General features: G+C 40.9%; 3 protein-coding genes across 8 annotated transcripts; 1 reads left to right on the top strand and 2 right to left on the bottom strand.

Annotated features, from left to right (window-relative positions):
* Window positions 1-585: 585 nt before the first annotated feature.
* On the bottom strand, window positions 586-8787 carry dab2 (DAB adaptor protein 2). Of its 6 annotated transcripts, none has more exons than XM_026298050.1 (15): window positions 8607-8787; window positions 5834-6109; window positions 5576-5715; window positions 5302-5400; window positions 5055-5186; window positions 4843-4926; window positions 4536-4562; window positions 4403-4453; window positions 4227-4289; window positions 2891-3511; window positions 2240-2369; window positions 1488-2144; window positions 1195-1400; window positions 1001-1093; window positions 586-919 (listed from the first exon to the last, which is right to left on the bottom strand). In XM_026298050.1, exons 2-14 carry the CDS (start codon window positions 5976-5978, stop codon window positions 1019-1021), a joined length of 2430 nt encoding a protein of 809 aa, XP_026153835.1. In that variant the 5' UTR covers window positions 5979-6109; window positions 8607-8787; the 3' UTR covers window positions 586-919; window positions 1001-1018. The 6 variants fall into 6 exon arrangements, with proteins under 6 accessions (XP_026153835.1, XP_026153837.1, XP_026153838.1 ...); XM_026298052.1 differs by having other exon boundaries at window positions 1001-1090; XM_026298053.1 differs by having other exon boundaries at window positions 1195-1367.
* Window positions 8788-13189: 4402 nt separating this feature from the next.
* c9 (complement component 9) lies at window positions 13190-18159 on the top strand. Its single transcript, XM_026297485.2, has 11 exons — window positions 13190-13437; window positions 13543-13633; window positions 14308-14458; window positions 14544-14685; window positions 15316-15454; window positions 15569-15787; window positions 15912-16158; window positions 16296-16415; window positions 16742-16917; window positions 17318-17552; window positions 17645-18159. The coding sequence occupies exons 1-11, from the start codon at window positions 13364-13366 to the stop codon at window positions 17800-17802; spliced, it is 1752 nt and encodes a 583-aa protein (XP_026153270.1). The 5' UTR covers window positions 13190-13363; the 3' UTR covers window positions 17803-18159.
* Window positions 18160-23387: 5228 nt separating this feature from the next.
* gas1b (growth arrest-specific 1b) lies at window positions 23388-25426 on the bottom strand. Its single transcript, XM_026297584.1, has one exon. The coding sequence runs from the start codon at window positions 24994-24996 to the stop codon at window positions 24229-24231; it is 768 nt and encodes a 255-aa protein (XP_026153369.1). The 5' UTR covers window positions 24997-25426; the 3' UTR covers window positions 23388-24228.
* Window positions 25427-26907: the final 1481 nt, after the last annotated feature.

Here is a 26907-nt window from a genome sequence, read left to right as displayed (position 1 = left end):
TTAGTGGTTAGCACTGTTGCCTCACATCAAGAAGGTTCCTGGTTTGAAACCCATCAGGGGCCTTCCTGTGTGGAGTTTTCATGTTCTCCCTGTGCTTGTGTGGGTTTTCTCCAGGTACTCTGGTTTCTTCCCACAGTCCAAAAACATGTATGTCAGGTTGATTGGTGACTCTAAATTGCCCATAGGAGTGAGTGTGAGTGTGTGAGGTTGTTTGTCTCTATGTGGCCCTGTGATGGACTGGGGACCTGTCCAGGGTGGACCCCTGCCTTTCACCCAAAGAGAGCTGGGATAGGCTCCAGCAGAGCCCTGGGACCCTAAATAAGTGGGTATAGATGATGGATGGATAAAATACAAGGGTATTAGTAAATATCCTTAAGTTATTGCATCAGTTATACTGAAACATCAACATATAGGCAGTTTGTTTGATATTGTAGCTGGATTAATTAAGTAGTTACTTGTGGTAAATGGATATATTAGTGGATAGCTTCATTGGTTAAAAAACTCATTTGATAAGCTTATAACCTCTAGTAGAGTGTTGCTTCATTAACTCCTAGTCTAAATAAAAAAAACACAGACTTGGTCAACTTCTTGCAGCATTATGACAATTATTTTATTTCTTTTACACACAGCATCAGCACTGGACTTCTTTGGAGATGCTTTCTCTTACACACAACATTTCTTTCTTCAGCAGATCATGACATTACATTTACTTCTCAGATCAGTGGTCTTCAGAAATAACTACTGATTAGTCAGGGGGGAAAAAAAAAAAAAAAAAAAAACATCAAGTGGAAGTGTACAAGAAGGGTGGGTCCAGGACAAGACTTAGAAGAGTTCATCGATTTGATTGTCTTTCACAAGTTGTAGCAGCTTGTCCTGCAGGTTTTATTTGATGTGACGACCTCCATTTGCTCCAATTCAACTGTGAGGACAGAGAAAAGTGAAATGGTCTGTCATTCATAGAAGTCAGTTAGGAAATACACAAACATGCGCACATACTTACATATGGACAAATTTACGGTCAAGCAAAAGGATTTCCAAAAGGCTCTCCAAAAGCAGCTGTTGAACCAGAGGTCTGACCAACAGAAGCAGTCTGCTGTATGTTTAAAAAAAGAAAAAAAAAAAAAAAAAAGGCCAAAATTAAAAGTTAAGCTAAGATGATTTGTATGATGGCAATATGAATCTCTGAGTCTGTACCATCGTCATAGGTGGAACTCCAAATGGAGTGGCATTCGGAGACCCAAATGCTTGATCAAACATATCCTGACTGAGGCCTTGTCCTTGGGCTGGTGCCGAGTTGTTCGCAATGGGAGCAGAAGAGAAAGCAGCATCAAGGAAGCCGGGGTTAAAGCTTGGAGCTGGGGTTGCAGCTGCAGCAGGAACAGGAGCAGGTTTAGGAACATCTGAACAAGCACATTATAACAAAAAACACAATAAGTGGCAATTCTCACAGTCATATGTGTCAACATGCTTTTGTCCAGCTAGTTTACCATTAACAACTGCTGATATGTGATTGATATCAAAGTCATCATGATCTGCAGCATCCTGAGCCAGGCCCACTTTACTTGAAAAGTACTGATCAAATGCTCCGGCTTCTTTGCTGCTGGGAGGTGGAACAGAGTTGGACACAAGCTCCCCTTTCCTTGCTGGGATGGCAGGGGGCTTGGCAAGCTGGAAGTCCTTGAACATGTCCTTTCCAGTCTTCTTCTCTTTATCTCCAAGGGGATCCAAAGCTGTGAAGGCACTGTTCTCTACCTTTGGAACAGCCTCTTTAACAGGGGGCCTAGGAGGAGGGCGTGATGCACCTTGCTGGTTAGCCCCGGAAGGGAATGGGCCAGTATGGAATGGATTGGTCATTGCGGGCTGACCCCAGCCTGAAGTGCCAAGTGGCCCAGGCTGTGGTGGCTGGCCCCAGGCCAGGTGGGGTGGGGAGAGTGGGGGGACAGGAAACTGAGATGGCATTGGCTGGCCCCAGGCTGTGGGTGGTATGGGTAGACCTCCAAAAGCAGATGGCTGTGGGAAGTTGGGCAGAGGGCCTGGAGCTGTCACTCCTGGATGGGGAAACATGGAGGATGAAGCAGTGGAGACTCCCCACATGCCTGCAGCAGGGACACTTGTGGTAGCTGCAGGACCTAACTGCAGATTCCCTGAATATGAAAACATTTAACATGAAAGTTTAGAAGTATTAAAACAGTCTGAAAAACACATTTGCATGAGATAATGTTCCCCTCTTGTGTATTACCCAGAGCAGCTATGGAGGAGGGAGCAGAGTTGGCAGGTGTACTGTTAAAAAAGTCACCCGGAGCAGATGACCCCTCAGAATTAGCAGGAGCAGCAAACAGCTCTGCTCCAAACAGGTCACTCGCTGTAGACTATTCACAAATTAAAACAAAAATATGAGGTTATGTTGCACCACACTGACATAACTCAAACTGTAGTACTTCACATTTAAGATTAAACCAACCTTTCAAGAACAGCAACAAGTAATTTACTTCTAATGTATATATGCCAGAAATAAATACCATCAACACTGATACATAATGCATGCTTTACTGCAAGCATGGACGTTAGAACAGAGATTATGACAGGACAAAGTGTACAGGTGATTGTTAAGCACCACAGTCAAAGTGTCATTTATTTAAGTCAGTCAGAGAAGCATGTGACCACCGGTGCATGCAAGGTAGAATGGATCCAAACAAAAGGCCCTTAACCGCAGCTCTAAATTGCCTCAGTTTCTAAACCCCGTGCATTCTGTCAGATGCTAATTCATAACCCAAAGGATCAGAAAGGGAGATGTTAGCAACTAGTCATGTTCTGGGAAATGTACAGAAACCCAACTTGTAGGCATTACTCATGCAACTCCACTAAGATTCATCTGGGTGTAGAATTTCACCTTTGCACTCCTTCGACCGCGTCCAGCCTTGAAGGTCTGCGGCGGGGGGCTTATGACAACTGAATCCTTGTTATGACTTACTGTGGATTGTGGGTGATGGGTTGTGCCGTTAGTGATAGGTGAGGTTTTCAAAGATGAGCCAAAAAATGGGTTTTTGGTTGAGAGAACCGGTCCAGAATCATTCCCATCCATCATGGTTATCGTACTGCCTTGAATTATTTTGCCCCCTAGTGGCCACTGTCCATTACTGAGAGCAAGAATCATGGTCTTACTGTTTAACTCATTTAACTGCTGACTGAGATGTTCAGAGTCTCCATTCAAACACCCATTAATAACTGTCTTATCTGTGCTGCCTGCGGGGTTGTTTAGGTGACTGGTAGTGAGGAGGTTTTGTGAATTATTGGGTGCAGACCGAGGGGGAGATGTAGAAAGGGGGTCATCTCTGAAAGGGTCACTGTCTGGGGTTGGAAAGTAACCAAATGTTGAGGAAAATGGATTCTCTGTCTGAGGAGATGCCCTACGGTCAGGGCCACAGGAAGTTACAAAGGAGTTTCCCTTTATGCAATTCTGATTGCTGTCAACTTCAGCGGAAAAGTCCAGCAAGAGAATATCATTAGAGTCCTGGTTAACATGAGAAGGGCAGTGGGAGAGAAAAACAGATTTATGAATCAATTCTGTAGGAGATAAATGTATGTGTTGACACAATGAAAAATCAATCACATGAAATGACATGACAATTTAAAGCTGTTACCCGTATTTACATCAGAATGAGTCGTCGACGTTCATGGTAAATTTTTAGTCCGTTCTCCAACTTGCAAAATAAAGTTGTTACTAAGGCCCTCGCACTAAAGCAGCACAATTCACTGATCCTACTGGTAACAGCTTTAAAAAGGTATGATGAACAACAATGAGATTGCAAACATGAAGCATAAGCTCAATTCTTAAAAGATTCATTTCAATCAAGGCTAAAATTGACAATTTACAACATATGTCGCACTTAGAGCTAATAATTTAACACAAACTGATCTTTTTAGAATTGAGTTCACACAGAAACAGTGAATGATCTGAGAGGTGCTGAGGTTATTCAGCAGAGTCATTTTTTCTTAAAAAACAAACACTCAGACCTTAGAAATGTTTTTGGCAAGAGGCATGAAGCAAATGATATTGCTATTACTGGACTTGTCAAAACTATTATAGCAAAAGCATTCTGGATAAACACCTGTTGAGGTTATTAAGATGAGTAAAAGTTTTAATACTATATATACTCAACTAGACTTTAACTAAGTGGATGTGGACCAAATAAAGAGAACACTTTACACTACAGCACCATACTTACATTCGGAGCCTGGATGTCTGGGGGGGTTGACATGGCTCCAAAAAGGTCAAACCGCTCCACTGGCTGCATGTCAAAAAGAAACAAACATTCTGTATTTATCCAGCTACTATAACCATGATAACTGTGGTATTTTATTCAATGTCAGGCTGCAAAAATTGCATAGCAGGAATTCTTACTTGGGCAGATTTTGCTTCACCATCCATACTTAGCAAGGCATCATTTCCATTCTGACAACAAGAAGAGAAAAAGGTTAAGGAAAGAGAGACAAAGAGAAAATATTTGAAGAAAACAAACACACCAAGTGCTTACCTCAACCACTGTGCTGCCATTTTCACCCTGTAAACAGAGGCAGACCATTATTGGTTATATTTCTTTCTAAATTTCCAGAGACATGTCATTTTACATCATTTCAATGGAGAGACTGAAGATGTGATTCACTAAAAGAGCACAGAGAGGCAGTGTTGACATCCAAGAGGCGCATACAGTGTGTATCCTGTCAACCCTCCCAGACAGCCACAGCAAATGTTTCTCAGAAAGAAAATCTTCTCTCTGTCCAGCTTTTGAAAAGCAAAAAAACATTTTCCAGTCTGAAGTCATACATTTCTGAGCCAGTTACCTTCTGTGGGGCCCCTGCCTCTTTCTTCCTCATGTTGAAGATGACCTGGAAGAGATCTTTCAGATCAATGACCAGAGGCTCTGCCTGTGCGGTGACAGAAAAACAGCATTTCATTGTTGTCCATTAGTCTTTTTTTGTGATGTTTTTGCATTTACATCATGTGATCCTGTGAACATGTGACACTGTGTTTCAGATTGTTGTTTGTGAGTGACCTGTTGTGCAGTCTTTATGGCAAAGAACTGATGCTGTCCTTCTGCTCCACACACATAACCGAACGCCCTGTTATCAGTTACATCTCTGGCGATGAAGGAGATCTTATTCACCACATGTTCGTGTTCAATTACCTGCAGTAACAAGGACCAAGTTGTTTTTTTTTTTTTTTTACTGTACTGGCTTTGCAAAAAATATCTTATGAACAGACAGTGGGATCTGAGAGCAATGGAAGAAAACAGAACTCACTCCTGATTTCTCATCAATGATCTTGATACCCGACATGGAAATGTTGACCCAGATCCGCTGTTTGTGCTTGCCTTGGGACCGAGCAGCTACTGCCATACCCTGGAAACACACATTTTCTAATTACAGATTTAGTTTTTGTATCTTTTACATGTTAAACAATATAAAGTTCAAGTATGTTGATGTCTACAGCAAACATGGTGTACTTGTGGAAGGCTGCCATTAACTTGATTATGCCACTGCAAAATCTGGAAAGAACTCGAGTCAGATATTGCACCTTAAGTTTCATCATGGAGTCCTGGCACATCTTGTCGCCCCGGGCCTCTGGGACATCATCGATGCCAATAAGCTTGGCCTTATACCTCACACCATCCCCTTGAAACCTGCCCAGCAGGTATTCATCTGTCTTCTCTGGAACTGTAGAAAATGTAAGAAGAGTATGATTTGTGACAGATTTTATTTTTAAAAATGATCTAAAACATGAGGTGTTAATCCTCAAGGCAGGTGCGTGATATTGCCATTTTCCGTCACTCACATTTCTTCTTCTCTTTCTTGAATGGGACTTTGGATGTGGCTGTTGCAGGGGAGGCAGGAGGAGTGTTGGAGGTCGAGGCTGTAGATGCGGAGGTGGTGCTGGGATCAACAGGGACGGGCGTGCTGTTCTCTACCTCTGCAGACATGGCGTGGAGTGAGCCTCACTGGACAAGTGGATAGTCAGGGGTAAAACAGAAGGCAGCTCCGAGGTCAGGGGCAACAAGGTCAACCAAGCAGATGACTCTTAACACCCACGCATGCTTCTCTTATAATCTGTCTGGAGCAGAAAAAAAGTGGGACATTACATGTGGTGAGAGTGAAAAAAGGAGAAGATGAGGCACTAGCATGCACTACTTCCTGCTGAAACTGCAAAACACTGGACTGGTAAGAGCTACAATTAAAAAGTGACTACCAGAAAGGTTTGGCAGTAGCAGCTGAGAGGATTTTCTGCACATCATAAACAATCATATTCTTTTAACAATCCACATTAAACATTTACAACCAGAAAAACACTCTTCAAAGAAAAATATAACATGACATATAACCCATAAAACATCATGGGCTCAGATTGACAACAGCAAAAAAAAAAAAAAATAATACATACACATTAACCCTACTTTACACATGCTGTGGCAGTTATTCAGGACTATAAAGGTGTGAATTATCCTTGCACATACACCTGTTCCTCAATCTACTGCAGTCCTTCTGCTAAAAGTTTAATTTAATTAAGAAGAAATAACTGCACAGAGAGATAAGAAAAACTCTCACATCAGGTGATTTTCAGACCCATAAAAACCCAGTTCAAAAATCAATGACATGCACTAACTCATGTTAGTGTCTGCACATCCACAAAAATCACCTTCTGTAGCAACCCACTGAATATCAGTCCCAAATACCTGCCTGTGACTCACCTACAGCTCATTTACTTTAAATGTGACAAGCTACTTTAATGTCAGTCCATCATAGCCACCATGAAGTCACTCAATTATCCAAACAATCAAAATAAAGTGCTTACGATCACATGTACCCAGCTGGACAAAAAAAAAAAAAAAAAAAGCCAGAAACAAGTCCTGCTCTGCATAATGAGTAGTGTTGAACCAAAACAAACATGGCTCTGTGTGGGACAGACATACCTTTAGGACCAGATCCAGCAGCTACACTGGTTAAAATACCAGCGGAAAGAGGCTGCAAGGACTGTAGGACAGAACAAAGGTTGAAAGTGGGCAAAGGTTGAGCAATTACCTGAAGTTAATCTTACGCTAGCAGAGCAAAAGATCTCGTGATGCCCAACTAAACACCAACAAATGAAAACTGGAGCCTTTGGAAGGATCATTTACCACAATGCTCTCAATCTCAAGTGGTCTATAAAAACTATAACTCTGATGTGCAATCAGGGAAAATATATTAACCTCAATGAAAAGGTTTAGTTTAGTTTCATTGAAAGACAGAAAGAATCCCTAAAACCCAGTCCGGCCTAGAGCACTTATTTATGATTAAATCAATCAGACAGATAATCTGTTTGGCAACGGAAATGAGAGCAATACAGGATGAGATAACATGGGAACCTTCAGGTCACTGAGTGTGTTCCAGTGTTGTGCCAATTGTTAGTCAGTTTTCTCTATGAATCACTTCTGATCATATTAGAAGAGGCTCCAATTATAGGGCGCTGAGATGGATCAGTGTAATTGCTGCAACAGCTGTTCGGATGAGAGCTGATTTACAAGAGCTAATCTACACCTGTAAAACAATAAAACTGCTTTTTTCTGCCAGTAGCAGTTTACAAGTCAAGGAAACAAGGAGGGTAAGTCTAAGTATGTCTGCTTCCCCATGGTGACACTGACATTCCTGCAAACATCTTTCTTCTTTTGCTGTGCAAGGAAGTATAGAGAACATGAGCCTAAAACACTTGCTGATGCTCCATTTGCACGAGCAGAGACACGGCTGCACACGAGTACCTGGTGTCAGAGTCTCACTAGCTGAAGGGAAGGCTAATAAAAGGGCTAAGATGTCAGCTGCTCATTGGAGATGAGTTAAAGGATGACAGTTTAACTCCTCACTCAAAGGGCAGGCACAACCATAAGATATGAGGTGAAAAAAAAACAAAAAAAACCCTGCAGCTTTTAGCTTTTTATAGGATCCACCAGTGTCACAACACAAAGAGCACTAAGCCCCAGAAGACCAGTGTAAATTCATATTTGTCAGCAGAATAACTGCAGTGCAAGGGCAGAAATGTCACAATCCTGAGCCGTCAGGAAACGTAAACTACTGCACATCTGGAGGAAATCAGAGAATGAGTCAGTCTGCAAGTGAATGAGATGGTGAAATACCAAAGGCCCACTGTGAACACATGCATGCAATCGCTTCCAAATGAAATAGTTTCGCCTGAAAACGTGGATGTGAGATGCTAGAAGATAAAAAAAAAACGTGCTCAAAGTCATTACTGCGTCAGTATTTAACAGATAAGTGAGGTTTGAGAAGTTAGACACAGCCATCCGAAAACAAACCAAGAGGAAAAACAACAGTTGTTCTCGTCAGCTCAGTCAGAAAGGGAACACGAACCGAGACATTCAATAAAACACTGAAGTAAGTTGTAAAGTCCAAAGTCATTTTTATGGAAAAACAACTGGTTTTAACTTTGTCTGAGACTAAAGCTCAGCTGCAGTTTTTACAGGTGATTTCCATTACAGCATTTTTACAACTACTCGGAAACTACTACGTGTAGTCTCTGGTGGGGTCTTAATTAGGAAAACAGAGCCAACAGCACAGTAACGTACCTGTGTGAAAGTGTAGAGAGATGTTGAAGTCCTGCTGCACAAACTGATGCGGCCCCGGTGCCAAATGACTCAAATCAAACACAGCTTCGGAAAACCAGTCAGATGTTTTCCGCTAAACGCCGTGCACAGAAAGGAGCGACTGATGCAAACTCCCAGTTTAACCATTCACTGCCTGACAGGACCTCACTCACTCAGATTTCAACTGGGAGAGGGGCGTGAAATGAGAAACGTCACGCCCACACCAGCTCTGATTTCATTAGACCATGCAATTTATCTGCAGCATCTTTGTCCACACATTTGGATTAAGTGCAACTTTAATGAGTTCATCCAGACTGTAGCAAACGATTATGACAGAAAAGAGATCTGGCATCACGGGTCTCAGTGGTGAACTCAGCTCTGTGAACGTAGATCTTAGTACGTGTCAGGTCCCTGCTCTGTTCTTTTAAGACCTGCAGCTCTAATTTATTGTCTTGGTTCCCTCCTCACCACTGACATCTCTGCAGACCCAGTACCTGTGGCATGTATAGGTGATGGACACATGACTCCAAATGAATACTAATGTATCTGCTGGATGTGTCAATTAGCAACAATCTAACCACATCAGCTTGAAAGGTAAAACAAATGTCAGCTTTGGTTGTCAAGTGATCAGTGAACTTCTGATTTGGATCCCTGCTCCTAAGCGTCTTTGTAATGTCTGCTCTCACTGCAGTTACAGTTAACTGGTGGCTGAAAATTGGTCATCAGCTTTCACAATGTAAATGTCTATTTTGCTCTTGATGCCAAATAGTGACTGAGTCATGTAATGACCGTTTTTATATTTCCTGAGCGCCAGTTATGAAATTCCTAGGAAACAAAAAAAATCCTCTTGTCACACAAGAAGTGATTAGTTTGGTGTTTGCTGAGGCATCAGTGCATCGGTACATGCTTGTCTTGGATAATAAAGAAAAGAGCTGGTTTGTTAGTGTAAGCAGAGACGGCCACAATTAAAAAGACAGCTCCAACTTCTTCAAAACAGGAAAAGCTAATACAAATCCACTACTGGGAAAAGAACCATCTGTAATGGCTATAAACATCAACATTGTGATCTGCACAAACAATAGTGATGTCAATCTGTCTTTTTCCTGTGAACTGTTAGGTTTCACTTCTGTATTTTCCCTTCGTGGCCGTGGCCAAGGAGGCTACAAACCCATCGACCTTAAATTTATACTAATATTTGTAACTGTGCTCACAGGAACATCAATCTGCTGGAAGATGGCCTTGTAGCCTTTATCTTCACCACACAATATAAATATTTTCTTCCCTTTTTCTTCAGACAACTCTCTTCTTTTGCTTTTCCTGTTCCTTCTTCATGGTGTGTGTGGTGCACACAATAATACCCAACAGCACACTGAGGACTTTTCTCCATTTAATTTAGCGGAATGACTGAATAGAAGACTAAAGCCCAGTGACACCACCTGAAAGTCAGAGTCTGCTTATAATCCACTTATACAACAACCTGTCTAAGGGCTTTGTTTAGTGCATTTAGAAGGTCTAATAAGTAAGAGGTCTTTTCTCACAGATTGTTCTGTTCTATGGCAAACCAAAGGCATGCAGGTATACATCATAGGAATATACACACGGACACAGCATGCTGAATTTACTGTTTCAGGTGTTTACATTGAAAATGTGAGCATGTATTCTTAAATCTTTTCTAGTTTGTAACACTAATATTTATAACATTTCTTAACGAACATATAGATTTTTGGAAACAATGAATATAAAATAGATAATTATCACAATTTTTAAACATCCAATCCATTATTGTCAGGTTATACATTTCTTTTTAACCATATTTCTGCTCAGTTACATTTAATTTGGCTTTATTTAAATCCAATATTGACACACAGTTGAGCAGTCACATGACTTCCTGCTTAGTGCCACTGTCCGCACCTGTCTCTTAACTTCATCTTTTGGGAACCTACGTACAAGAGAAGTCAATCAGAAGCACACAAGCTTTGCACAGTTCTGCTTTTCTGGCTTAGCTTTCAATTCAAACATGTAGGTTTAGTGTATGTGATCGAAAATAAATGGTATAATTGTATAGATTTGCAGTTTGATGCTCTACTAGAAGTGTACAGTGTTCTGCATGATGCAGGCCGAGAGGTTAGAAATGATAGAGAAAAAGCCAGAGGAAGGACATCCTTCCTGGCTTTGTACCCTGTGTTCTGCTGACAGAAGCAGGTTGTTGGAGATGAGGCCCACAGAAACCAGATAACCCAGAGTCTGTTTTTCCTTCAGTCACCAAGCAAATGGAATAATCTTCTTCATAACCTTCTGTTAAACATTTAATATCTCATATCGGCGAAACAATACTGTCGACATAAAATAAATGAAAAAGTGAAACATTCTTTCTGTTAGTAAGTGAAATTTAGAAACTGCTAACCATTTTTTCAGTGATGTGCCGCTGGTCCATCTTCCTTATCTGATGACATTGGGTGAAATTATGGTTCCTCGTTCTCCTGAATGTGATTCAGTGTCTGTTTAGCTCAGTGGCACGTCCAATGCAATCACACACTTGTACAGTATAGAGGAGGACTTACAGCTGTATAAGTTTAGGTTCATAGGAGCTCTGATAGGAAAAGGAAGAATATTAGACACCTTTATGAAGAAACAGACTACAGATCAGTCAGTCAGTCAGCACAGATTGTAACACATTGGAGGATTTATTTTTTTATGATAAAATGCTGACAGGGACAATCTAATCTCCTGTCCTTAGTTTATTACAGGAAGGCCACAAACATCCAAACATCAAGCATTTAGGGCGTGAAGCTGGTTGCCATCACAGTCACAGCCTAAGATAACCACTTAGTTGTAGTCTATAATTGAGGCAGTCTTAGATTTTATCCTCCGTTTCCATGTCTGCTCTTTTAACTCTTAACTGACTTCACAGCTCCTGTCCATTTTACTCTAAAAAGCAAAATAGTGCAGCGGCAGAAGTGGAAGTGCAAGAAGCAAAGTCGTCATATGATGACGATGACAAGATTCTATGGGATGTCATGTGTAAATGACAGTAAAAATGAGCAACACACTGTTCCACATGTGTTTCCACACCAAGCTCCCATCAGAAAACAGGAAGTCTTTCTAGTCAGGAGAAATATTGGCCAAGCACCTTACCTACCCTCTGGTTTCCTGAGAAAGCTGGAAGGAAACCTGGTAAAAGTGGTGATTTCAGCACATATTTGTGCCTCTCCAGTGGGCCATGACCACACTGCCCCTAGACTACCCCAGATTTGCTTGCAGATACAGGGAAAGAACCAGGACAATCCAGCCCCCAGACTGACTTTGGAGACATCAGGGAATATTCAGACTCAGCACAAAATACATGTCAGCTGAACATTCTGGAAATCTGTCTCAGATGGGTATAAACAGACATCTGTTAACTAAACCTGTGCCTCCATGCTCGATCATGAACAATTTGATCATAAGCCAAACCAGGCTCATCTAGTTTTAAACTCAGTACGGTTTTTATCTCTCTACACTGAGCGGTGCTAGCTTGTCTCTCTTTTTTTGTGATTTATACACACACACTGAACTCCGTCCCTTTAAACAACAACATGATGCAGACTCAGCAAAAAACCTCCCAGATCACATGACATGTGACTTAAGCACTAAGTGCAACAGCTTAAAGCTTCCTGTACAGTGTGCAAGGCTCGTTGTGATATACTTCCACTAAAGAATGTTTTATAGAGTATACTGTTAATATAATCCCTTTATTAGTGTGTTTTCACAGACACACATTACTTAATGCTATCATCATCGGTTTGATATCGCCATCTTGTGGACAATTAGGTGCACAACAGAACATATGTGCTACTAACCTGTACAGCAAGAACCCTATTGTTGAACAGCTGTCCAAACTTCTTTACAGTGGACAGACCTGGTATGTATGTACTTGGTTGAGTTTTGTATTTTCACACAGTTTTGCAATCTGAGATGATGACCTAAATGCACCATGGACCTATATTGTCACTGTCTTACAAAACTGCTTCTTTAAATATTTGCTCTCCCCTAACTTGCCTGAATGATTGCATAACACTGGAAAAACAGATATTAACAAATTGTTACTAATTAATAGAAGCGTTTTCAAATAAACACACAACAGATTACTTTTGACCTCATGTATAAATAATGTATTTATGCTAAAACAAAAAGGGCTGAACCTGATATGGCAGCATTAGGGGCATTTGTGAGCTTTTGTTTGCATTTTACCCAGTAACTACCTTCTGGTTTCTTTTAATAAATTGGTCAAACTACATGTGGTAGTAGTTTGTATTGGTATTTAAGACAGTGGACAATTCAAAATCCAAGTATTCAAAAATATTTTTGCTTTAAGTTTGTGTTAAGTCATGGTCAATTTATTTGTGTGTGATTCTGTTACAGTGTTTTGTTAGAATTACAGAAACAAGTTTGCAGTGTTTCCAAGAGGAAATGACTCATGACTTTTACTTATGTTTTAGAGGAGGCTTTACTCAGTCTGTTAAAAAACAAAATACACCCATCCATTGTACTGATCGTGCAATGTTTACTCCAAACAAACACCGTATTACCCTGGTTTAAGAATTTCTCTGCGCTGAATCAATATCACTGCACCTGAAATCTAAGCCATGGACTTTGATGACAACAGCACAGTCCTTTTGCAGTTGGATAATCATTGACAGGGTGGTCACTTAAAAGACTAAAAGGGGATAAACACACGTTTGTCTTGACAAAGGTTCGTCATGACAATTAAGGTTTTTTTCCAGCTGGGCTTCTGTGGACTGTGCCTAACTCTGGCACTCCTTGGAGAAGGAATGTATGTATATTTCCTGTTTAATTTACATCATATTATTGTTTTCCATCATTGAATGTACATTTTAGGTATTAGTTAGGTTCATTGCATCAAATGTGTGTATTTCAGGGGAGTCGAAGTTCCTGATCCACCAGCAGTGAATTGTGTATGGAGTCAATGGTCACAGTGGAGTTCCTGTGATCCTTGTACAAAAACCAGAGTGAGTCTATGAAAGTCAATGTTAGTGACCACAGAAACTCAATTCTAATTACACTAGCCTACTTTTCCGTACTGCTTAAGCTAATATGCGATAATTACATATTTTGTCAAAATGGTGTTGACAGAATGAGATTTTCTGAGATTTGTTTTACCAACAGATATGGTGTCAGGCAAAAAAAATGTAAATCTGAAGGGAAAAGAGAGAATGAAAAAAAATCTGACTACACTTTGGCTGAAGCCAGTTACATTATGGAGATAGCTAACAGGAAAAGTTGGTAAATTCATTCTCCTAATAGTTATTGCTTCATGAAGTTAAAAAAGTAGTTGTTTTGATGCTCCAACAGCTCGGAGGTTGAGTTTATTATGCTACATATATTAAACAGCAGCTAAATTTAATCATAATTGGGAAATACCAGCCAATCTTAGTAACAACCAAATGTGCAGCCTCTGAATTTAGCAGAAGGGCCACTAAATGTGATTATTTTTTAAACACATATTTAAACGTTTTCTTTAGTTTAGACACAACAATCAAAAGACAAATCAGTTTGCATGAAGCACAATATGTAAATATTTTTTAAGATTTTCAGCATGATCTATGATCATGATTAATTATCAGCCCTGTCTTTATGTGCTGTGAACTGAGGATCCTTAACGTATATCATTTGTGATCCTCAGAGACGTTCTCAGGGTGTAGTAGTCTTTGGCCAGTTTGGAGGGAGCGCCTGCCAAGGATCACTCGGGGACAGGGAGCTCTGTGTAACAGCTGATAAATGTGAGCTGCCACCACCTCTTGAGTGCTCAGACACGGAGTTCCAGTGCGAGTCAGGTACTTTAGCTGCTTCTAGGTCAATTACAGCACCTCTCTATTGGCTAATTTAGGCCCCATAGGTTTAAGCCCCATCTCTGCACAGGTTCTTGCATCAAGAAGAGGTTAATGTGCAATGGGGACTATGACTGTGAAGATGGATCAGATGAGGACTGCGAACCTACCCGTAAACCCTGTGGCTCATCAGTCCTGGATAACAATGAGCAAGGAAGAACAGCAGGATATGGGTGAGTTATTAAAGAGCTAATTCAGATGGAATGAAAGAGTCAATATACAGTTTAAACTAAAACTAAATTAAATTAAAGTCACTACATCACATTAGCTTAGCCAGCCTTTAGTTTAATAGACAGAGGGAAACATCTAGCCTGACATTATCGATCGTAAAAATATGAATCTATAAGCTCCTCTATCCTTCAGTACGTTCAGCCCCTTATACTGGAAAATCCAGGCTGGCAGTAATAGTGGCACCAATCCCACCTGGCATTGGGCAAGAGGCAGTGTACACCCTGACACATAAAAACAAAAACACTCACATTTACATCAACAGGAAATTTAGAGTCACCAGTTAGCCCTACCCAAAACTGTCCTTGGACTGTGGGAGGAAGCTTGAGTACCCAGAGAAAAACCGTGCAGACACAGGACAGAACATGCAAACTCCACACAGAATCTCATTCAGACCTTCAACCTTCTTGCTCTAAAGCGCCACCCTGTGTTTTTGCTTCTTCTTTCTACTGTTTAACAAAACACACAGACAGGGAATAACTGTGAACTGAAATCATTTGAACACATATACAGGTAATAAGACATGTACAGGAAGTCTTCTACGTCTACTCATGGTCATTGTGTTCATTAACCAGAGTCAACCTCTTGGGTGCAGATCCTCGAATGAACCCCTTCAACAATGATTACTTCAATGGAAGGTGTGATCGAGTATCAAATCCCAACACACGGAAATATGACAGGCTTCCCTGGAATGTCGGCGTGCTCAACTATCAGGTTAGCCAAAAGCATTTTCCTATTTTATGCTGTGCATGGATTTTATATGTGTTATTTTGTGTAAATGAAAATTCTGTCTTCCCTCCCTTTCCCTTCGGCTCCCTGTCCTTCCAGACTCTGGTGGAGGAAACCGTGTCTAGAGAGATCTATGATGACACACACACCCTTCTGAAGGAAATGCTGAAAGAGATGAGTACCAAAGTTGATGTTGGCCTGTCCTTCAAATTTGATCTAAGTGAGGGCTCCATGTCAAATACCTCTCAAGTGAAAATAGGGAAGCAATTTGGGAAGAAAACAATGATTACGGAGCTCTCACACTACTCCAAATCTGAGGTGAATGTAACTCACATTACCATCTGCACTAGTTCACAGCATGCATACCATATTAAAAACAATGAAAAGACAAATTTGTGTAGCCAGAGATGTCTCTGTATTCACTAAAACCTCTCTCCTTCAGATTCAGAACAAGAGTTTTATGCGGGTGATAGGCAAAATACAGCTGAGCACCTATAGACTACGCTCCCGTGAGCTCAAAGTGGCAGATGAATTCCTGGAGCATGTTAGATCTCTGCCTTTGCAGTACGAGAAGGGCATTTATTTTGCCTTCCTGGAGGACTATGGAACCCACTACACAAAGAATGGGAAGTCTGGTGGCGAATACGAGTTGATCTATGTTCTCAACCAGAACACTATTAAGGAATTACGTACGTGGGCCCCAAAAAGTCTTTAATTTTACATCTAGCTGTTTTTAATTTTCTGTTAGGAGACTTTTTCAATCTCCATTCTTGTGTATTGACTAAATTCTGATGTCTTCATTCTCTATATTGTGTTATTCTTGCAGATCTGACAGAGAGAAAGATTCAAGAATGCGTCAAATTAGGAATCTCAGCAGAATTCGGTGGTTTTGCACAAGCAAATAAAACACAGGATGACTGTAATAATGTAACATCAAAACAAGGAGGTCTGTGGTTTTCCTCATCGCACACATTAGAAAATCCTATTAAGGCAATACTTAAGAGTATATCTTTAGATTATTCAATATAGTGTATATACATATATATATGTATATATATATATATGTATATATTATTCATTATATTAAAACAATATGAAGGTTTTGTATGAAAAAGACTAACTTTTTTTTTGAGATACATATAAAAAAATTTAAACTGACCTGTGTTTTGTTGGGGATACTGTGAGCAGATACTGGGGTGATTAGGCATAAGGTTTACATGACTCGATCAATATTACAAAGTAATTAAAAGTTGGTCTGCTGTTACTACACAGGTGAAACAAGTGGAAAAGCAGTGGTGGACAAGGTGATGACATCAGTCAAAGGAGGTACTATCGAAAGCGCTGTAGCTATGAGGGCTACGTTAAATAAACAAGGGATCATGGACATCACTACATATCAGAACTGGGCACGGACAATCCCAGAGGCCCCTGCACTTCTTAACAGTGAGGTAGGACCAGCACTCCACCACGTTGGTTCAGACTGAAATAGCTCAACAGCTTCACAATGTCCAGATGATCCTACTGCCACAATGACGTTAACATTTGATTTATTTTTGATTCTCATTATTCCCATGAGAATCATTCAGGGATGATTTATAACTTTGGTGACTCCTTGACTTGTCATCTCGCACCTTCACTGGGGTCACACTTTAAGTTTTGTTGCTGATTATCAGATGTTAGCATGCTAACACACCAAATAAATGGTGGGTATGGTTAAAATAATACCTGGCCCTGAAAGCACTGCTCTGCTAGAGCCATGTGACACATGGAATGATGACATGATACCATTTTTCTCTTGTCATATTCTGGCAAGCAAAACAAAGCATCTGTTCTGTTATTTTCTAACAGCCAGAGCCCATCTACATGTTAATTCCTTTGGATATGCCTGGTGCTAACTCCAGGATAGCCAACATGAAGCAGGCCACAGCAGACTACGTAGCAGAGTACAACGTGTGCAAGTGCAAGCCTTGTCATAATGGAGGGACCCTTGCCCTACTGGATGGAAAGTGTATATGTCTGTGCCCGAACCTATTCGAAGGCTTGGCCTGTCAGGCGTACAAGGGTGATAAAGCAAAACACCAAGGTAATCAAAACACACAGCATAACCACAGACATCCACATCATCTGAGATCTTTTTGTTTCCTTTTATGTGTTAATGTGGACAATGTTTTGCAGGTGAAAGACCTACTGTTCATCAGGAGGGTAACTGGGCATGCTGGTCTGCCTGGTCCAACTGTAACGGAGGGAAACGTACCAGGACACGCAGCTGCAACACAGAAGGGCTCCAGGGAGCTGCGTGCAGAGGAGACACCAGCAGTGAAGAACATTGTTAAGCAGACACATGACTAACAAACATGTTTCTCTAGCTCGTTTACACACAATCTACTATATATGAAAACATCAAAATCTAAATTTTAAAGTCAAGGACATGTTGTCTTCACATGCTTAGGTAGGGGAGCAGAGCCATCTTGAGGTTGATGGTAGATACTGCAGCTCACAAAATGACCACTAATTATTACTAATTGTAAACATGTTCATGTGGATTTAGTTAAAATAAATAATCTGTGAACCTTGAAGAATCTTATGTATACCAACATACAGGTAATCTGTTTTTTTTTCTTGTTAATTTGAAACAAACTTAAATTAAACAGCTACACAACCAGCATCAAAGTAAACTGTGTTCAACACCAGTGCTGATCTATGTGCCTCTTTTCATTTTGATCTTTTTAGCTCCATAATGTTATTGCTCTAGGATAGAATAAAATAAGGATGTGTGGTATAACATTTTAAAAATATTTTGAGTCAGAAATTCCTGCTGTTTTTTTTACCACAGGAACAAAAAAGTATGTTCCAGTCCATCATTAATCAGACTTTCTGACGTTCAGAAGAACGTTGGGTTTTTAAAGACAAACAACACAGAGTGTGTTTCAACTTTAAAACAGTGTTGGCTGAAGTGTGTATTAATGGGCTAATAACTCATCTTTAAAAGCACAGACACATTCCAGCTGGCTGTGCTGTGTAAATGAGGACCAGATGAGTAGAAGCTTGATGGATGGAGAGAGAGACCTGACACAGAGGACAACCCGTGGGCAGAGATCAAAGTTTTAAGGTGTTGGACATAAACTCTTACATAAAAGGAAGACACTGCATGTGCATTTGTTCTCCTTAGTTCTTCACAGTTTCCGTAAAAACAGCTTTTGTAACCCATAAAGGTTATTACAATTATTTTCATGGCAAATTTTGGACCAGGTAGTCAGTTATTGTGGAGGATGATTCAGTAAATCTTTTGAACTCAAGTGGAAACCGGCCTCAAATACAGAATAATTTATTTGCTTTCATTGAACAGCATCTGAGTGAGCAAACAATTCAACCCAGTCAGCTGCAATATTAGTCTTAACATTGTCACAGAGCGCTTAGCTGTGCTTGTACGTCTTGTACAGCTTTCTGCTGCCACTCCTGGAAATAGATGGAACTACCGGAGCTTATACATTGAATATGAGAAATATGTAAATGACAAAAATCTCTTATCTTACTTAACTGAGCCACAATATGCTGCTGATGCTGTGTGTGTTTTGCCTGACCTACAGGTTGGGTCTGCTGTGAAAAAGGTTTTAGTAAACTAAGCCCAGTGCTGCAGTCCATAATATCTAACATTTGTCTTTCTTACTTCTTTTAGTGAAACCCCTGTCACTGTATTTACTCTTCTCATCAACAGCGGTAAAATCACCATCACTGGGTTATTACTTTAATTCTTGTGCATTTGCTGTCACACTGAGAGAAAAGGAATATTTGCTCAGCAGCTTTAGATTTCCTTGTTTGCTCTTGGATTTAAACTCAGTCATTTAGCAGCAACACTGCAGGCATGACTGGAGCCCTGTGCGCCAGAGAAGGTCTCATCAGGCAAGCAGCAGTGAGCGTACTGCTGCAGCTTTGCTCAATATTTAGGAATGTGCACAGACGTGTAAAAGGGGAAATTTGCTTAGATGCAGTATTTCCTTTCTGTGTATTTTAAAAACATGGAGACTTCTTCCAAAGTGAATTCCTTATAATACATGGTCTTAATTATATATATCACTAAAATGTCTAGCACTGATAAATCCAAGGACTATTATTAAGCTCAGACATTTTTAAAACTCTTTACAGATTTGATAACAAAACCTGCCATTCTTAAATATTAGAGCCTCAAACATACCATAGTTTTTAATTTGTTTAAATTGATCTGGGCCCTTCTCATCACACATTAATCGTCGTTTCTTCCTCTCTCAGTGTTTTGGGAATATTATCTCCTGTCATCACATGAACTGTGTGTATGTGTGTGTGAGTGGGTGGGGGCGTGATGAATGCATACTTTAGAAGTAACCGCTGGGGGTGGTGGCCCCTGGCCTTTAGGACATCAATATAATGGAGTAAAACTTTGGGACCTTATTGAGCTCCAGGGAGACCCCATTCACTCTGGACAGCAACCCAGCCTCAAGCCATTATCTTAGTCCAAAATGTTTTGTTCTTTCCTCAGTCGTCAACAGAACAGTTAACACAAAATAATGAACCCATGTTCACTGATAGACTGCCCTGTTCTTCCAGTTCCTTATTTTACTAACATTTCCTCACACTGTTTCCTCACACTCAAACTGATTAAAGGAAGACTCTCACAACCTGGTCAAAAAACGTATGGCACTAAAGTTACTCCAGTATATATAGGACACCATACTGAAATATTCATGTTAGAGATATTCACATTGAAAATCAGAACAATCATCACAACAATATACAAATGCAAAAACCTACGATAATACATTCAACACTTTCCAGGGGCTGGCAACCATTGTACAAGAAACAGAAATATTGGCAAACAGGGAGTGCGTGTCTTCATAAAAACTTAACCATCACTTTGAAATATGTGGAGTAGAAAATAAATAAATAAATCCTAAGTTTACTTTCAATATGCAAACCATTGTTTACCTCATCTCAAACACTGTCAGTGAAGAGCAGGTAAGGGATGTTTTTTAAACTGCAGCCCTTGGAAGGGTGTCAAAAGAGTCTCTAAACGCCTGGACGCAGTTGGAGTTGCCCCCTCCCCACTTCTCTGGATCATTAAAGGCATTGAAGTTTTGGAGGGCTGCTACGGCAGATTACTCCACACAGCTGTCACAGCACCGTGGAAATGAAGTTATGCTCCTTGTCAGCTATGTTTTGTGTTTCCCCCTCCTCCAACCTCACGCCTTGAAAACACTGCAGCACTGCTCTTTGGCTGGGCCACAGGAGGGAAACAGAGAAGGCAACTAAAACACAATTCCTATCCAGCCATTGCAGATAGAGAAAACCCCTCTTTGCGTATTCAGAAAGGCTTGAAATCCCTGACATTCAAGCCTGTATACCCCCTCTCCCACTAACCCTCGATCATAAATCAACCCCTCCTCCACCTTTCCCACCTCACCCACGCCCAGAGCGCTGCCTTCTTTAAGTGCACCCCTGAACCTCCATTTACTGTGGGTCACTGGGGTTTATATACTTCTCTTTGCTTCTGCTAAGTATGTTTATTTTTAAGTGTAAACCAAATCTAGCAACATGCTAAGTTTGAGGTAAAGCTGTATCATTTTTAACAAAAGAAAAAAAATAATAAATAACCTCACATCTTGTGTTTGTTCTTGCTTTAAGATAATTAACAGTATGTCTGTTATAGTAGGTAAATATATGGTAATCAGTTTTTTTTTCTTTTACAAGACAACATCCCATTTAGCTGCAGCTAATTATTAATCCTATTGTAAATCAGAATGACATCACATACGTTAATTAGTAGATCGATATTTTATACAAGACTAATAAACCTCAGGCAATAGCTTTGCTTCTTTTGTTCAAAAGTGCAAAACCCACATTTAAAAAAATGATAATGACATTTTACAGCTTGAGATGAGCAAATATTTGGCAACTATAAAGTACTGATGGATGAATGTATCAATAAATTGTTTCAGCAATTTTTTTGAGCACAGCATCCAGAGCCAAATAATCTGCCATGGAAACACTCAGTTTCTTCTGGTTGAAAAGAGATGACAGAGGTAGGTTAGTCTTTGTTTACCTGTTAACCTTCAAATCTATCCATCTAACAGGGGGGTTCAAAATAGACTTGGCAGTTCTGCAGTGGGACTTTAGAAATGAAGGGAGTTATTTCACTGTCAGCGTCAACTGCAGAATAGGCTCTAATAATATTTCCTTCAAGGACTTTAAATAGTTATTCAGTATTAGAATATAATGCTATATTGGGTGAAAATTGTAGCACATCTGCAGCCAGCTGCCATTAAAAAGAGCAAAATGAGACCATGTACAAACTAAAGCTAAAGTCAGGCTGCCTGTTTGCTTTTCCTTAGTGAAACCTAGAGGACCGAGGATTTGGGGCAGGACAGAGGGGAGGTTGGCCAAGCAGCAGTTTGAGTTATGATGAGGCAATTTTAATGAGGTTCTGGTCCGTGCACCAAAAGACCCGGTTGACTCTTTACTGTTTCAGGATGGGAAAAAAAATACAACATTCCTATTTTCCTCTGGTGCCAAAAGTTAATTGAAAACATTTCAGGGAAAAGTATAGTCTGGGGCCCCCATACGACTCTCATCCCTTCATTATCCTCTACAATAATAAAAAGGCATTACAATTATTAATGGTTGAAGCAGAGGCCTGGGCTCTTAAAGTGACAGTGGCAGGCTTTTGGCTCTCATAACTCTCTTTAAGTCACCTCCATTGCAGGAGTTATTATTTGGGTCATTCATTTTAAACCTAGATTTCTGCTTTTCGCAGGGAGGTTGTACAATAAATGCTGCCAAATGATAAGAAAATTCATCCTCACAGCTTCAGAGAGAAGTAAACTGTCGCACAAATGAAATCTGAACCATCAGCAGCAGTTTGGACAAAGCCATAAAGCTGAACTTTCTCACATAACTCCTGTCTCCTGTGGGATAGCGGTCTTCTCATGCTCCCCCACTCCCTGAAAAGGGTGACAGAAGAACAGAGTGAATGAAGTGCCCCCACATTGTGCTGCTGGGCCATTGTGTATTTTGCATCTCCATAATAGAGGTGCCACTCGACTTCTCTTCCAATCAATGGGCTCAAGGGCCAGTCGCTTTTCCTTGAAAAGCAACATGGCTGCCCATCAGTGGTTACAAGACACATCATCACAAACGAAGGAGGGGACACTTTTTTTTTGTACAGAGAGAGAGCTGACTGATTTAAAACAAGAGTCACAAGCATGTAAGCAGACCTGCCTTCACTCGTCGCTGATAGAAAGGGTAAAACCTGATTGTGTGTGTGTTAGTTGTTTCAAAAAACCCAATAAATTGTGTGCACCTGTGATATATCAGTTTTCTTTGCAATCACCTTTTAGTGGCCATTACAAAATGGATTGTTTATTGGAGTAACTATACTAATTAACTGTGCTGACTGAGCCTTTAATCTGTTCATCTAAAGTGGATTATGAACTGCCTCAAGGTCCATGTACTGCTGTAGTAATACTGATACTTAAATGATGTTTGTTTGGGTAAATACCACAAATACCAATAGAACTGCGACTAAAGAGGAATCTAAAGACACTTACCAGATGTTTTACACACACTATGGCACAAATGGTCCAAAAGTCTTAAAACTGCAGTTAAGGTTGTAAAATGACTTTCAGTGACCTGGTAATTATATGTGATTACTTCGGGAAAGAGCTAGTCCTAGATAGATTAATGTTTTAACCACCAGCCCAGCACACTGCAGATTTATGCTTGTCATGCTTGTCTAAACATTATCTTGATATACCTCATCCAATAAATCTGAAGTGAGCTACTTAAACAAATCAAAAACAGCAACTAGACCATCATGGCCTTGGACTCATTTGACCAAGGAGTGAAACGAGAATCTTTCAAACAATAAGACAGAAGTCCAAAAGAAAAGTCTTTTTAAAACTCTTATTTATTTAGTGTGCATGTACATTCAGAAGAGGGTGTTGAAAATGGGCACTTCATATCTCCACTCACCCAAACACTTGCCTGTTTTCCTCAGTGGGTCTTTGTGCAGATTTCTAAAACAAACAGGGTGAAGATAAACAAAATGACTGACACTTCTTGGCTCCGTTTGTGCTGCAAATCCCCAAGAGGAGGCGTTTACCTTCCCCCCCAATCTGTTTGAACAGTTTTCAGGAATTAACACTTTATACCTAATGCAAACATACATGTGTACAAGGTCAAGTGTGGCACTCAGGAGCTTTTGACAGGCATGATCTGTCCTAGGATAGAGACACATTTTAGCAGCTTACATCAACTTTGGTTTTAAGTGAAGCAGGAGAAAGTCTCTGTACAGCTGGTACAAAAAAAATAACTGCTCTGCTTTCACATAATGATGAATAAAACCAGTTTAAAGACTTTTAGGCACTTCTAAACAAAACATAGTCCTTCCTCTCTGGTCACAATGCAATAGAAAAGTGGAGCTCACCCACAGTGCAAATATAGTGTCACTCATATTTTGGCAAAAATAATTTTATACAATATACTGTACAGATTTTCATAATATATCTGAAATTCTAAAATAGGTTCCCACATGATCAGCATTTCTGAAAGTGTATTTGAAATACCAGCCAAGTATCTGACCTAAATGACTGATGCAAAACAAAAACCCTGAATGAATGGATTTGTGCAGGTTTAGGCTGAACGTGTTAGTTTAATGACAAAGAGGAAAACACAGATTTCGTGTGTTGATTCAGAAAAGTAAGACACACCGACTTTTGCTGTCTTGCTTTTCAGATAAATTGAGTTAAAACCAAAATGGTGGTCAGGACATTCAGCACAGTCTGACAAGGTGCGAAGCCCCTGGACTTCTCCACATACTGATAATCCTCCTGCTCAATATAATCATCCTCAGAATCCTCCTCGGAGTCTGAAAATCCGCTTCCCGCGAACCTGTCGCCGGGATCCGAGCAGAAGGTTTTCATGCTGACCCTTATATACTCGCATATGTTCCTCTCAATGCCATCACACACACAAGTGTCTAGCTGTTGCGCTTTCGGTATGGAGCGCATGTTGGCTATCACTCTGCGACACCCATCCGAGCACCTTTCTCCTCCGAAAAGTTTTCGGCAGTGAAATAAATAATCTCTCATGGCGGAGCTGCACGCCGGATCCATTTCACACTGCCGCCGGGCTTCGGTGCAGCCCATGGTGCTGGTCCGTGGCAGGCACGGCTCGATAGCTTGTTTGGTGTTCCTGCAGACCGGGTCGAGGGCGCAGTCGCAGTCCTCCAGAGTGGGGCCGCTCTGGGTGAGATTGAGCTGAATCAGAGAGGCTATACAGTGACTGGGACACTTCTTGCGTTCCCCATTGATAACGGACTGACAGGCATAAAGGTACTGATCATACGCGTAATGGCAATCCGGCTCCTGGTGGCACTTGAGGATTGCTTTCCAGCAGACCAGCCGACGGCTGTGGTTGGGAGATCCGACACAGAGGCCGATGAGCAGGATGCTTATGAACACCGCTGTCCGCAACATCAACATGGCACGACTTGCCATTTCCACAAAGAATGAACCTTAGAAATGTCAGCCTTCATATGAGCACCTGTAGTTTCACCATGCTGCGTCAAGACCGGGTTACTGCTTGATGGTTTCATATCAAGTCATGTTTGGTGACTTGAAGTCAGTGAGCAGCAGCAGCAGCTCATCACTGATGAGCCAAAAGGAGCCACTTATGTCAGGATCTTAAACCTTCAGTGCGGCTACAAAGTTTCCAGTTCTCGCCAGGCACAGTCTGTTCGTTTGAAGTGTCTGTCGGTCAGTATCAGCACGAACCTTCAAAAGTTTTGATCAACTTTTCGCAAAAAAGACGCAGCGACTTCTTGGCCAAACTCCTCAAACGGTGCAGTGATATCCTTGTTCCTGAAGTCACGTCCACTTCTGCTTCCAAGCAGCGTATGCTCCATCTGCAGCCCCTTTGTGATGAGGGCTGCGCAGTGATGGGCTGATTAGGTTACGGCGACCAGCACGTCCGATTGGCTCGATAAGCGGCTGTGATCCTCTCGTCACGCACGGCCAGTGACTCAAGTTACTGTTTCTAAACTGCAGCGGCACTTTCTAATACCTCATGATGGAAACAACTGGGAACTTCAATGTGGATTATCAGCCTGTTCACCCAGAACGACTCATGTAGAAGATCAAAACAAACTATAAACTGAAAGGAAAATCTACAAGCTGTTTGAAATGAAACAATTTTGTCTGATGTTACATTTTGGCATCACAATAGACATGTTTGATTATATAATTATATGTTATGTTAAAATTGGACATGTTATATTACACCTCCTTGGTCTGCAGTAAATCTTTACACAGAGTGGTAGTTTATAGCTGTTTATTGAGAGCAGCCTAATTTGCAGCTGTTTCTTTACTAGCTTTTTTCCTGTGGCATATCCAGAAATCTCTTGTGTAAGAAGTTTGAATTTAAAGTGATACAGGTTAACGTCTGTGGTCTGAGTCTTGAATAACTGCTCATCGCTGTGATGAGCCCTGTATGTAGGAAGACGTGGGACCAGGCTGGGAGAAATGACAGCTGCTATAACACAATCAGAGCTCCTGTTTTCCACCATGAAACCATGAAACATAACAAGCGTTAAATGCACAGACACATCTGCACGCACCAATAAAGACATGACAGCCTAAATGTTCAAACCTCTGACTTCCCTATATGGAGCTGGTGAAGTGCCACAGGCCTACTTGGGAAAGGTCGAAGAAAAAACCCATTTGGTGATTTAATTTTACTGCCCATTGAAGAAAGGAGAGAGGTGTGAAACCCAAATGAGGTTGTTTCCTGTTCCTTAAATTAACACTTAACACGTTGAAGAATGTGAAGAGGGGTAACAGCTGTAATTACACCATCTGTAAACAAACAACAAGCACAGTGCCACTAGGAATGAAGACACATGGATCTAATGAGGCCTTGAGGGCAACAAAATAAAGTATAGAAAAGAAAAGCACTCAGTCAGTCGGACAGCCCTGTTCCTCCGCCCCGTCACATCAGCATATCACGACCACAAGGATGTGGCAGCTCTCAAGGGACCTTGGACCCCAATTACAATTAGAGAGATTAGAGAGGAGTCAAGACAAGTGCAGAAGAGTTTTTCTTAGCCAAACAACCCCGAACACCCCCCTCCACCTCATCCAGATGGCATACCAGAGCAGCAGGCTGACTGCAGACTCAATTTAGAGCAACATCAAAGTGGGTGTTAGAAAAAGCCCAAATGGTGAACTCCTCAAGGGTCTCGATTAACTCCAACGAACCTGACATCAACACAGACCACTAAGGCCAAAGACAATTAACAAAGACAGAGAGGAGCTGTACCACTGAAGACACTGCAGTCTACATGTTCTTTGCTTTTGTGCGACGTTTGTGTGCCTATAATTTTGGCCTCAGGCCTGTACAAAACTTTCAGA

The sequence above is a fragment of the Mastacembelus armatus genome, chromosome 12, assembly GCF_900324485.2.
Source record: "Mastacembelus armatus chromosome 12, fMasArm1.2, whole genome shotgun sequence".
Taxonomy (NCBI): Eukaryota; Metazoa; Chordata; class Actinopteri; order Synbranchiformes; family Mastacembelidae; genus Mastacembelus; species Mastacembelus armatus.
The sequence above is the reverse complement of the archived record's forward strand: the minus strand, read 5'-3'. Positions and strand labels throughout refer to the sequence as shown.